This window comes from Protobothrops mucrosquamatus, unplaced genomic scaffold, assembly GCF_001527695.2.
Source record: "Protobothrops mucrosquamatus isolate PMUCROS unplaced genomic scaffold, P.Mucros_1.0 scaffold_38, whole genome shotgun sequence".
In the NCBI taxonomy this organism is placed as follows: domain Eukaryota; kingdom Metazoa; phylum Chordata; class Lepidosauria; order Squamata; family Viperidae; genus Protobothrops; species Protobothrops mucrosquamatus.
The window spans coordinates 668,810-678,181 of NW_015386114.1; the positions used below are offsets into that span (position 1 = coordinate 668,810).

General features: G+C 45.4%; 1 protein-coding gene across 1 annotated transcript; it reads right to left on the reverse strand.

The window, feature by feature from the left end:
* Positions 1–309: 309 nt before the first annotated feature.
* On the reverse strand, positions 310–6,060 carry ZDHHC7 (zinc finger DHHC-type containing 7). Its single transcript, XM_015810558.1, has 6 exons — positions 5,755–6,060; positions 4,843–4,967; positions 3,253–3,349; positions 2,587–2,668; positions 723–853; positions 310–566 (listed from the first exon to the last, which is right to left on the reverse strand). The coding sequence occupies exons 1-6, from the start codon at positions 6,058–6,060 to the stop codon at positions 390–392; spliced, it is 918 nt and encodes a 305-aa protein (XP_015666044.1). The 3' UTR covers positions 310–389.
* Positions 6,061–9,372: the final 3,312 nt, after the last annotated feature.

Below are 9,372 nucleotides of genomic sequence, written 5' to 3' on the forward strand. Positions count from 1 at the left end.
ACAGTCTTTTCAAAAGAGGAGAAGTCAATGTGTCACAAAGAAAGAAAACAAAAGACTCCTAATGAAGAAAAGATCTGGCAAACAATCCCCTAAAATCCCGTTACCGCAGTGGAGGTGCTATTTGGACTTTCTCAGCGTAACCGTCCTGTCCCGTTGGTGTTTCGTTTGTTCGACGGAACAAAAGCCAGGCGTGGCCACATTCAGCGTCCGCTTCCAGAGAGTGAGACGTAGGAGGTTATAAAGGTATAAAACTCTGCTTGCTACAAGCAAAATGTTCGGTATGTTTTTTTGTCCAACTCCTCTGGTCCCAGGTGGCGGCTTTTTCCCCCGCCTCGCCCCCAATAAATACAATACACTCCTTGTGTGGGTTTCAGCATGATTGGGCCGGCTCAGACCGAAAATTCAGGTGCTCCCTTTTTGGCTCTGAGCAGGAGCCTCCGGATTCGGAATCCAGCGAAAGGATTGATCCACAGCAGGGACGGTTGTCCCCCGAAGACCGACTTCATCCCTTCCCAGCACAGTCTCCGTTCCCAAGTGGGCTTCTCGCTCTTCAGCCTTTCGATCTCCTGCAAGTTAATTGGGCATTTTGTGAAATTCTGCCAAACCTGGGGAGGGTGTGCTGAGATTCAAGGTCTCAGCTGGAGGGGAGGTTGGGATGGGTTCGAATGGCAGGTCCGAACTGCAATGGGGTGGTGACCGTGTGTGGGGGGGGGATGTCTTACTGTTTCATCGTTGCATATCGAATGGATCTGAGTGCCAAACATCACCGCGGTGAAGGTCAGAAAGAGAAACCCTTCAAGGCACAAGAAGATCAGCAGGATCACCGTCACGGGTGGGGAGAAGTTACTGCATTCTGGGAAGGAAGGAAGGAAGGAAGAGAAGGGGAGAGAGGAAGGAAGGAAGGAAGCAAGGAAGGAGGAGAAGGGGAGAGAGGAAGGAAGGAAGGAAGGAGGAGAAGGGGAGAAAGGAAGGAAGGAAGGAGAAGGGGAGAAAGGAAGGAAGGAAGGAAGGAAGGAAGGAAGGAAAATTAAGTTTGAATCCAGAACAATCATATTCACAACGTCTTTTTGGAATAATTAGCAAGTTTAAAGAGGAACTGCGAGGTAGAATCCAAAACTGGCTTGCAAATGGTTGGAAGCAAATACAAAGGATTGTATTTATAAAAGGCATGAAACATTGTACAATATACTGGAGGGATTAGGCATTACATGGGAAGTAGAGAGTGTTTGAGAGTCACAGAAATGCAAACATGTTACACATGTTGACCAGACAGTTTAGGAGATTTCCTACTGGTCTGGGAGAGTGACATTCCTATTTTAGGGCTTCAAACATCTTGTGTTGTTAAAAGCCAGAAGCTTTTGCAACTAACGTATTTCTCTTCCTAAAGCGTATTAATAATGTTGGCATCACTACAGAAAAAACAACAACTGGTCAGTATCTTCTCCAGGGAAGCATTTTTGACTTCCCAATCTAGTCTTTCTCAACCTTGGCAACTTGGGACTTCAACTCCCAGTATTCTCCAGCCAGGGGGATTCTGGGAGTTGAAGTCCAGTCATTTTTAAAGCTGCTGAGGTTGAGAATCCCTGTCCTAATCTAACTTTAGAGCCTGGGATTTGCTAATGGCTTCCTATCCAACTAATAATCAGGCCTGACCCAGCTAATTCCTAAGTCCAGATAAGACCAGCCATCTGCTGAAGTGGAATTTGAGGACTTGTGTTTTCATGGGTGCCCCAGCAAAATATCCAAGAAAGCAGGACGGCCCACATCCAACCCTCATGTTGAACCGGACGTGGGGGTTTAACCCTTGAAATTCTGGCACCACACGTGCATCATGTGCCCTGATACAGCAAAATATAGATACGTTGTGTTTTCTCTATGGGTCTCCGGCAGCACAATCTCAGCGTCGCCCACGCTGCACTCCCATGCATAATTCAAAAAGGCAATTATTTTGAAAACAAAACTCAAAAACATCGGTCGGGTTGGAAAAATGTCACTCGAGCACTCAACAAAATGCTCTTTTGGAAACGCTCCAGCAGTTTCCTTAATGAAACAAAATAATGTGCAAATGTACCAAGACACCATAGTTTGAACACTCAACAGCCAATTTCGATTTTCAGGGTTCTAAACCTTTGGGCATTTAGGTTTCCAAGAGGTAGTTTTCTCCCATAAAATCTAACTGCCTTGTCAATTTCTTTTCTTAAGACCCATTTTCCAAACCTACTCCGCCCTTGGAGATAAGCTTGAAAAAGACAACCGTTTTCCTTTGAAAAACCTTGTCCGGCAGAGAGAAAAAGACCCTTATTTCATCACATTAGACACCAAATTTTATTTGTTTGTTTCAGAATTATTTCTCTTTGTAAGACACGATTTGGCTTTTGTACAGTTTTAATCATTCCAGTTCAGTTTCCTCTTTTTTTATTGACGGCTGCCCCTGCTCGCTTTTGTAACCGGCTACTTAAAATCCTTCCACGGTTTCAGATTTGCACCGCAGTTTCTTCATGGTCTGACGGCACCTGAACCATCTGCTAGACGAAGCGATTTAGGCATGCTTAAAATAAATCTGTCAAAGGCCACGTGCTTGCTTACCAATCCACTGATTTCGGACGCAGGAAAAGAACTGAAATCCACACAGGATGAGCGCATGAGCTGAAATCAGAGCAATGTACATCTGGAAAAGAAGGGAGGATTTAGAATAGAATAGAATAGAATAGAATAGAATAGAATAGAATAGAATAGAATTCTTTTATTGGCCAAGTGTGGTTGGACACACAAGGAATTTGTCTTTGACCCACAAGGAATTTGACATCGATCTTTGCAAGGCATGTCTTCAACGCTATCGTGGGTCTCCTTTCTTCACTTCTCATCTATTTATTTATTTATTTTGAGGCTGCCTGATACCACAAAGACTTGAAGCAGCTTGCAAATAAAAATCAGAAGTAAACTATGCCTATCGAAGAAAGAAACAGAAAAGGAACAGAGCTAATCAGAAGATGCCCCCCCCCCCAAAAGTTCAAACAGTAAAACTAAAAAGCTCAGTCCCCATTTCTAACCCAAGGAAGGTCTGAGAAAAAAAGCCAAAAGAATAAACATAGGTTTCTGGGTGGATAATATTCCACAAGCCGGGCACCATCACCAGGGAGATGATGTCAGCATTAAAGCATGACCAATATTCTGACTTGCAAATTTAAATGTTTAGCTACATTCCTTCCTCTTCCCTGATTTGTGATAAATAACACAACAATTCCTACTCACAGTAAAAAGCACAAAAAACCTCTGGTTCCTTTCCCCCACACAGTTGTTAACCCAGGGACAGTGATGATCCATCTTCCGAATGCATCGTTTGCAAATACTGATGGGATTTAAAGGGGGGGGGGAGTGAGGGGAAAAAAAAGATTATGTACATCTTGGTGCCGAAAGTAGAACCGATTTCTTTGAAAAATCTAAGGTTATTTGCATACAATAAACAAGCCAGATCCATTTCCTCTTTTATGAACCGGACAAAACTTTATTTATTTATATTTCGTATTTCTGAACTGCTCAACTGCTGTAAGAGAAATGTCGGAAAACAGATCAAGTCTGTATCATATCAGGGTATTTTTCATAGGAGGGAAGATTACACTGTGGCCCTTTGGAGTCTTCTTTGGAGAAATGCTGAAGAGGAGAATGCAAGAACTTTGCTTGGCTCCCAGCTGTGGAGAGTCAGGAAGAAGACCTTGATGGGGACAAGCCAGGACCCTCAACTGGGCAAAAAGGGGTGAAACGTTTTTTTTAAGGTCTGAAAAATGAGATAACATTCAGAAGAGGCTTAGGCAGGTGCCTCCTTAATTCGCTGAAGTATCAAAAGGAAGAGGAGATACGGCTCCTTCATAGAATCATAGAACTGGAAAGGACCTTGAAGATGTCTGTGGAGAGTCTCAATCATCCAGGTCACGGTTGTCCCAAAGAGGCTTTCCAAAAGGCGACTAGATTTTGTGGTTTTTTTTCCTTGAAAAATGTTTCGCTTCTCATCCAAGAAGCTTCTTCAATCCTCAAAGTGAACTGAAGAAGCTTCTTGGATGAGAAGCAAACGGTTTTCAAGGAAAAAAAAAACCCCACGACAGTCCAGCTGCCTTTTGAAAAGCACTTTTGGGACGACCGTGGAGATCTTCTAGTCTAACCCACCCACCCCTCTCTGACCTTACCCCATTCCAGACAAATGGTTGTCCAATCTTTTCTTGAAAACCTCCAGCGATGGAACACCCACAAGTCTGGGAGGCAAGACATTCCATTGATTCATCGTTCTCCCTGCTAGGAAGTTCCTCCCCAGTTCCAGGTGGGATCTCTCTTTAACGAGAGATCTCCCACCCGATGCTTGCAAGAATCTTTTATTATCTCAATCAAAGTAGATTTAGCCTTCCCTGCAGAGTTAATTTCATTGGGGGGGGGGAGGAGGCTGCCAGCAGCTGAGGCAGGGTTGGGGGGGGAGGAGGCAGCATTTTCATCTGTCCTTCAAAAAGAGGCACTCGTGTATTTCAGTCTGGAAAAGGAGCCGGCTCTTATGAAGGTCAACAAGCTCTACCGCCCGCGCTCCCTACCTCCCCCAGCCTCCCACGTTTGTACGAATCCTCCGTTTCAAGCAGTCGGGGGCCGAGGGGGGACTGAGCCAAACCGAAGCAGCAGCTGCGTTCGAGAAGGCAGCAGCACCTAGGAAACAGCCCCCTTCTGCTCTCTTGCTGAGCACAAAAGAGAGGCAGCTTGAAACAGGAATGACCTCAATCCATACTTCTGGGACTGCAGAGGCCCCTTAAAATGTGGAGAGCAGCCCCCTCTGAGAAGGCAACTCCCAGGCGGTGTGAAGGATACCTGCAGTGATGGGCACGTTCTGGCTTCACGCTGCAACACTTGGGGCATTTGTAGATGACCTCCCCTGGCTTCAGCTGCAAACTCTCCATGTATTCCTTTGTGGCATTTCCTTTGGGGACAGCACCCTAAAAAGGCAGAAAGACAAAACTCAGGGATCCAGAATGAGGCTGCTCCTGGATCTCATGTTTCCCAAATAGGCTGTCCTTCAATTCCCAGAATCCTCAAGGCTGCATTGGCTGGGGGATTCGGAATGGGACAGTTCACCACGGCCAACTCACCTTGGCCAACTCTCCATGGCCAATTCACCTTGGCCAACTCTCCATGGCCAATTCACCTTGGTCAACTCTCCATGGCCAACTTGCCATGGTCAACTCACCATAGGCCAACTTGCTGTGGCCAACTCGCCATGGTCAACGCACCTTGGCCAACGTGCTGTAGCCAACTCACTATGGGATGACTTGCCTTCGCCAACTCACCACAGGACAATTCATCAATACTTTTATTTTAATTATTTAAAATAATTTAAAATTTCATTTTTTTGTCCTTCACACTTCATCTTGTCCCTCCTTTTGCATCCTTCATTTAATAATTCTATTCCACCATTTCTTCAATAATATGTAACTTTTGTTCCATGGCAAGTTGGCCAAGGCTAGTTGGCCATGACACGTTGGCCGTGATGAGTTGTCCTAGACCAGGGGTCTTCAAACTTGGCCCTTTTATGACTTGTGGACTTCAACTCCCAGAATTCCTCTGCCTGGCTGAGGAATTCTGAGAGTTGAAGTCCACAAATCATAAAAGGGCCAAGTTTGAAGACCCCTGTCCTAGACCTGTGGGATTATCGGAAGTGTGAATCCACATGGTCAAGAAAGAGTCCTCGGCATGGGACCCAAAACTGTCGACCACTCTACTCACTGGATCCGTCAGCATTGTTCTTAGGTGAGAAGACAATGCCAGCACAGCCAAGCCATTGAAGAGGACTCCGTTGACCAGGGAATACCAGAAGTCTTTGGAAGGGAGCAGCATGACGAAGGTGACCACGAAGTCAGCGTAGACCACCAGAAGCCAGGTCATCACTGCACAGACCATCCCGCAGCTGTCGCGGATGAACCAGACGCGATCCCCCGCGTCGCACTCGGATGACGGCGAATCGTAGCAGTCATTCTCGGCAAGCAGAGGATGATGCTCAACGTCACGCAACCTGTGCCCAGATGACTGCATGATTTTCTGGACTGGCCCTGTGGGGGGAAGTAACCAGCGAGTAGCTGTGCAGTGAGGCTCACAGACAGCACCTCAACTATTGTCAAGGGATGAACGGACAGCCCATCCTATTCTAATTTAAACGAGGCAAGCGAAACGCAACAGGAGGGACTCCAGAATCAATGGATCCAAGGTTGGTCTTAACAGCCTCAGCAGACCAAAAATGTAAGATCCTGATCGGGGCTTTTTTTCATTACGCTGGCTGCATAAAGAACTTCTACAAGTCCCCAAGTATAATCAATAGAAAGATAAACAAGTGAATGAAGAAATAAATATAAATAAATAAAATTAAAGTTCCGTTTGTAGCCCAGAGTTGAAAATAAGGGGTCTTTGATGCTCTCTGAGCTTGATTGTTTTCTTGCAGACATTTCCTTAGCCAATTAAATAACTTCATCAGTGCTAGAAGGGAGTGGGGTTTGCAGAAGAGGAGGAGGAGGAGAAGGAGACGACTGTGGGGTCCTTGATGCTCTCTGAGTTTGATTTTTAAGTTTTATTACCCAATTAAATCGGCAGTGGTAGAAGGAAGTGAGGGGAGAGGAGGAAGAGGAGGAGGAGGAGGAGGAGGAGACGACGATTGTGGGATCCTTGGTGCTGAGTTTGATTTTCAAGTTTCATTACCCAATTAAATTGTAGTGGTAGAAGGGAGGAAGGGAGGAAAAGGAGGAGGAGGAAGAGGAGACATTGTGGGATCCTTGGTGCTCTCTTGAGTTTGGTTGCTTTTTTTGCAAACATTTCATGACCCAACTAGAGAATATTATCGGTGCTAGAAGGGAATGGGGTTTGTGGAGGGGGGGAGGAGGAGAAGACGACTGTGGGGTCCATGATGCTCTCTGAGCTTGATTCTTTTCTTGCAGACGTTTCCTTACTCAAACTAAGTAACATCATCAGTGAGTAACCAAGCTCAGAGAGCACCAAGGACCCCATAAAATTAAAATCCTGGACTGGCTTCTCCAGTGTAAAACCACCTTGAGGGAGGAACCTGACCAGAGGAGGCTCATGAAATCCATCTCCTTCTTGACAGACCCAATCGTTGGACTTCTTTGTTTAATACTGGTTTTTGTTTCGTTTTTTGTAGAAGTTTGAATAACTTTATCCGTACTACATGAGATTGCCATTTCAGTTAGTTACTTTCACCTAAGAATTACGTACAATTTTTTTGGGAGGGGGAAATTCAGCCTTTAGGGCAGGGGTAGTCAACCTTGGCTCTTTTATGACTCGTGGACTTCAACTCCCAGAATTCCTGAGCCAGCCATGCTGGCTCAGGAATTCTGGGAGTTGAAGTCCACGAGTCATAAAAGAGCCAAGGTTGACTACCCCTGCTTTAGGGAATAAAAAGTTCCGTTTTTCATCCATCCGTTCGTCCTCGTTTGCCTGGCCATCCTTCTCTTTTTCCTTGCACAGGGAAGACTTCTTACTTTGCCCTGTGGGAACATTTGCTAAGCCCCATTTGGTGTCTTGAGTGAAGTTCTAAGGAGCTTCACGAAGGCACAAATGGTCTCATTAAACCAGGGCTCGCTGGGAAAGGAAGGAGTCCCCAGGGAGCACCCCACGATTTGAGCAGAAAATCAAAGTATTATGAACAGCTGCAGTGTAAATCTCTCCACTGCCAGGAATGGGAAGAAATCCTAGACACCCTTTTCATCCTAAAATCCCTATTGATTCAGTGCTATTACGGTCGACGGCTGAGCTGAAAGCACGCTATTGATTTGCCGATATCTGAGCAGATGCTTTTCGATTTCCTCACAAAGGGTGGCTTCCTTTTCCCCACAAACCAGCACACACAAATGCAGTTTTGGAGGCATGTTGGCCAGTTTGCATCTTATCCTTGGTTTGTTACAAATCAAGACGGAAAGCTGGGTCATGCAAGCTCAACAAAACAAGGACGGAAGGAAAGTAGGATTGATTCTACCTCCTCTTCCTCACTGTTTTTACACACAGCCGAGAAAACCCCTGTGAAGAGGGGCAGAGGAGGTCCAGCCTTGACTTAAACATAGTAATCACCCCTCAATTATTATTATTTTTTTGCTTTTTTTCAACTGGGCCCAATACTCAGAGACTGCCTGGACGAGTCCCCTGCACTTTTCCTGGAAAGGTTTTTCCAAAGCGGTTTGCCATTGCCTCCTTCCGAGGGCTGAGAGAGAGGGACTGGCTCAAGCTGACCCAGCAGATTTTGCACCTAAGGCAGAACTAGAACTCACAGTCTCCTGCATTCCAAGCCGGATGCCTTCACCACTTCACTAAACTGGCAAATTTTTCTGTCATTGAGACGGGTGAACAAATCGGGCTGCATGTCTGAAGCAGCCCATGGCTTACGATCCTTAGGAATCCAACTGAAAAATGACACTCTGCAGCAGCAGCAGATCTAATCTTGCCTTTGGGAAACAATCTGTCATCCACACACAACATCCTAAGCATGACTTGATTACTGTAAGATCACCCCAAAAAAAACAAAAAAAAACCCCAGATGAGGGAAATAGAACTCTTAATTTTTGGCTCAGAGTTCAGATCTTAACCCACAGAGCAATTCTGCAGCAAAATCCTGGTTTTGCTTCTTCAAAGATGCTGTGTAAGTTAAAAGGCTCGCTGTAGGCAGGAGGAAGAGAAGACAGCATAAATGAGGTTGACTTGTTGAAAACCCCCCCCCCAAAAAATGTGATCAAACATTAGAGCGGGGGGGGGGAAATCACTCCAACCTCACACTGATGCACAGCGCCTTCGCACAACGGATCTCTTTCAAACCACAAATGTTTTAGACAGGGGCTCGACTGTTTTGCAGCTTTATAAAGTTGCTTATATTAATTTTCTCCAACCTGGTGCCCTTCAAGGATACTGCATTGCAGTTTATGTAGATCTTAGCCAGCATCCTCTTAGCCAAGGCTAAAAAGAGTTTGATCGTGTATAAGGATGGCAGATGAAACGCTTTTAACTTGGGACTTCAAGACTGAATATCAAATAAGCAGGGGTTGCATTTGCTGAATAAAGGCAATAACTACACACAAGAACTGATGACAGGGCAGCAAAATGCAGCAAGAACGTAAAAGTATTAACCGTACAAAAAGCTCAGAGAAAAGTCCGTCAAATGCTCAACCTCTGAATACTGTGGACTCTTGATGAAAAGACATCTCCCCCCCAAAGGAAGCTGCAATTTTTAAAAAGACAAACAGCCTCTGTGTGTGTGTGTGTGTGTGTGTGTTTGTATGTGTGTGGCAACTGGCCACGAACATCTAGTGGTGCTTCCAGTTTGAAACATCATCCATTAATCTCGCTTCCCTA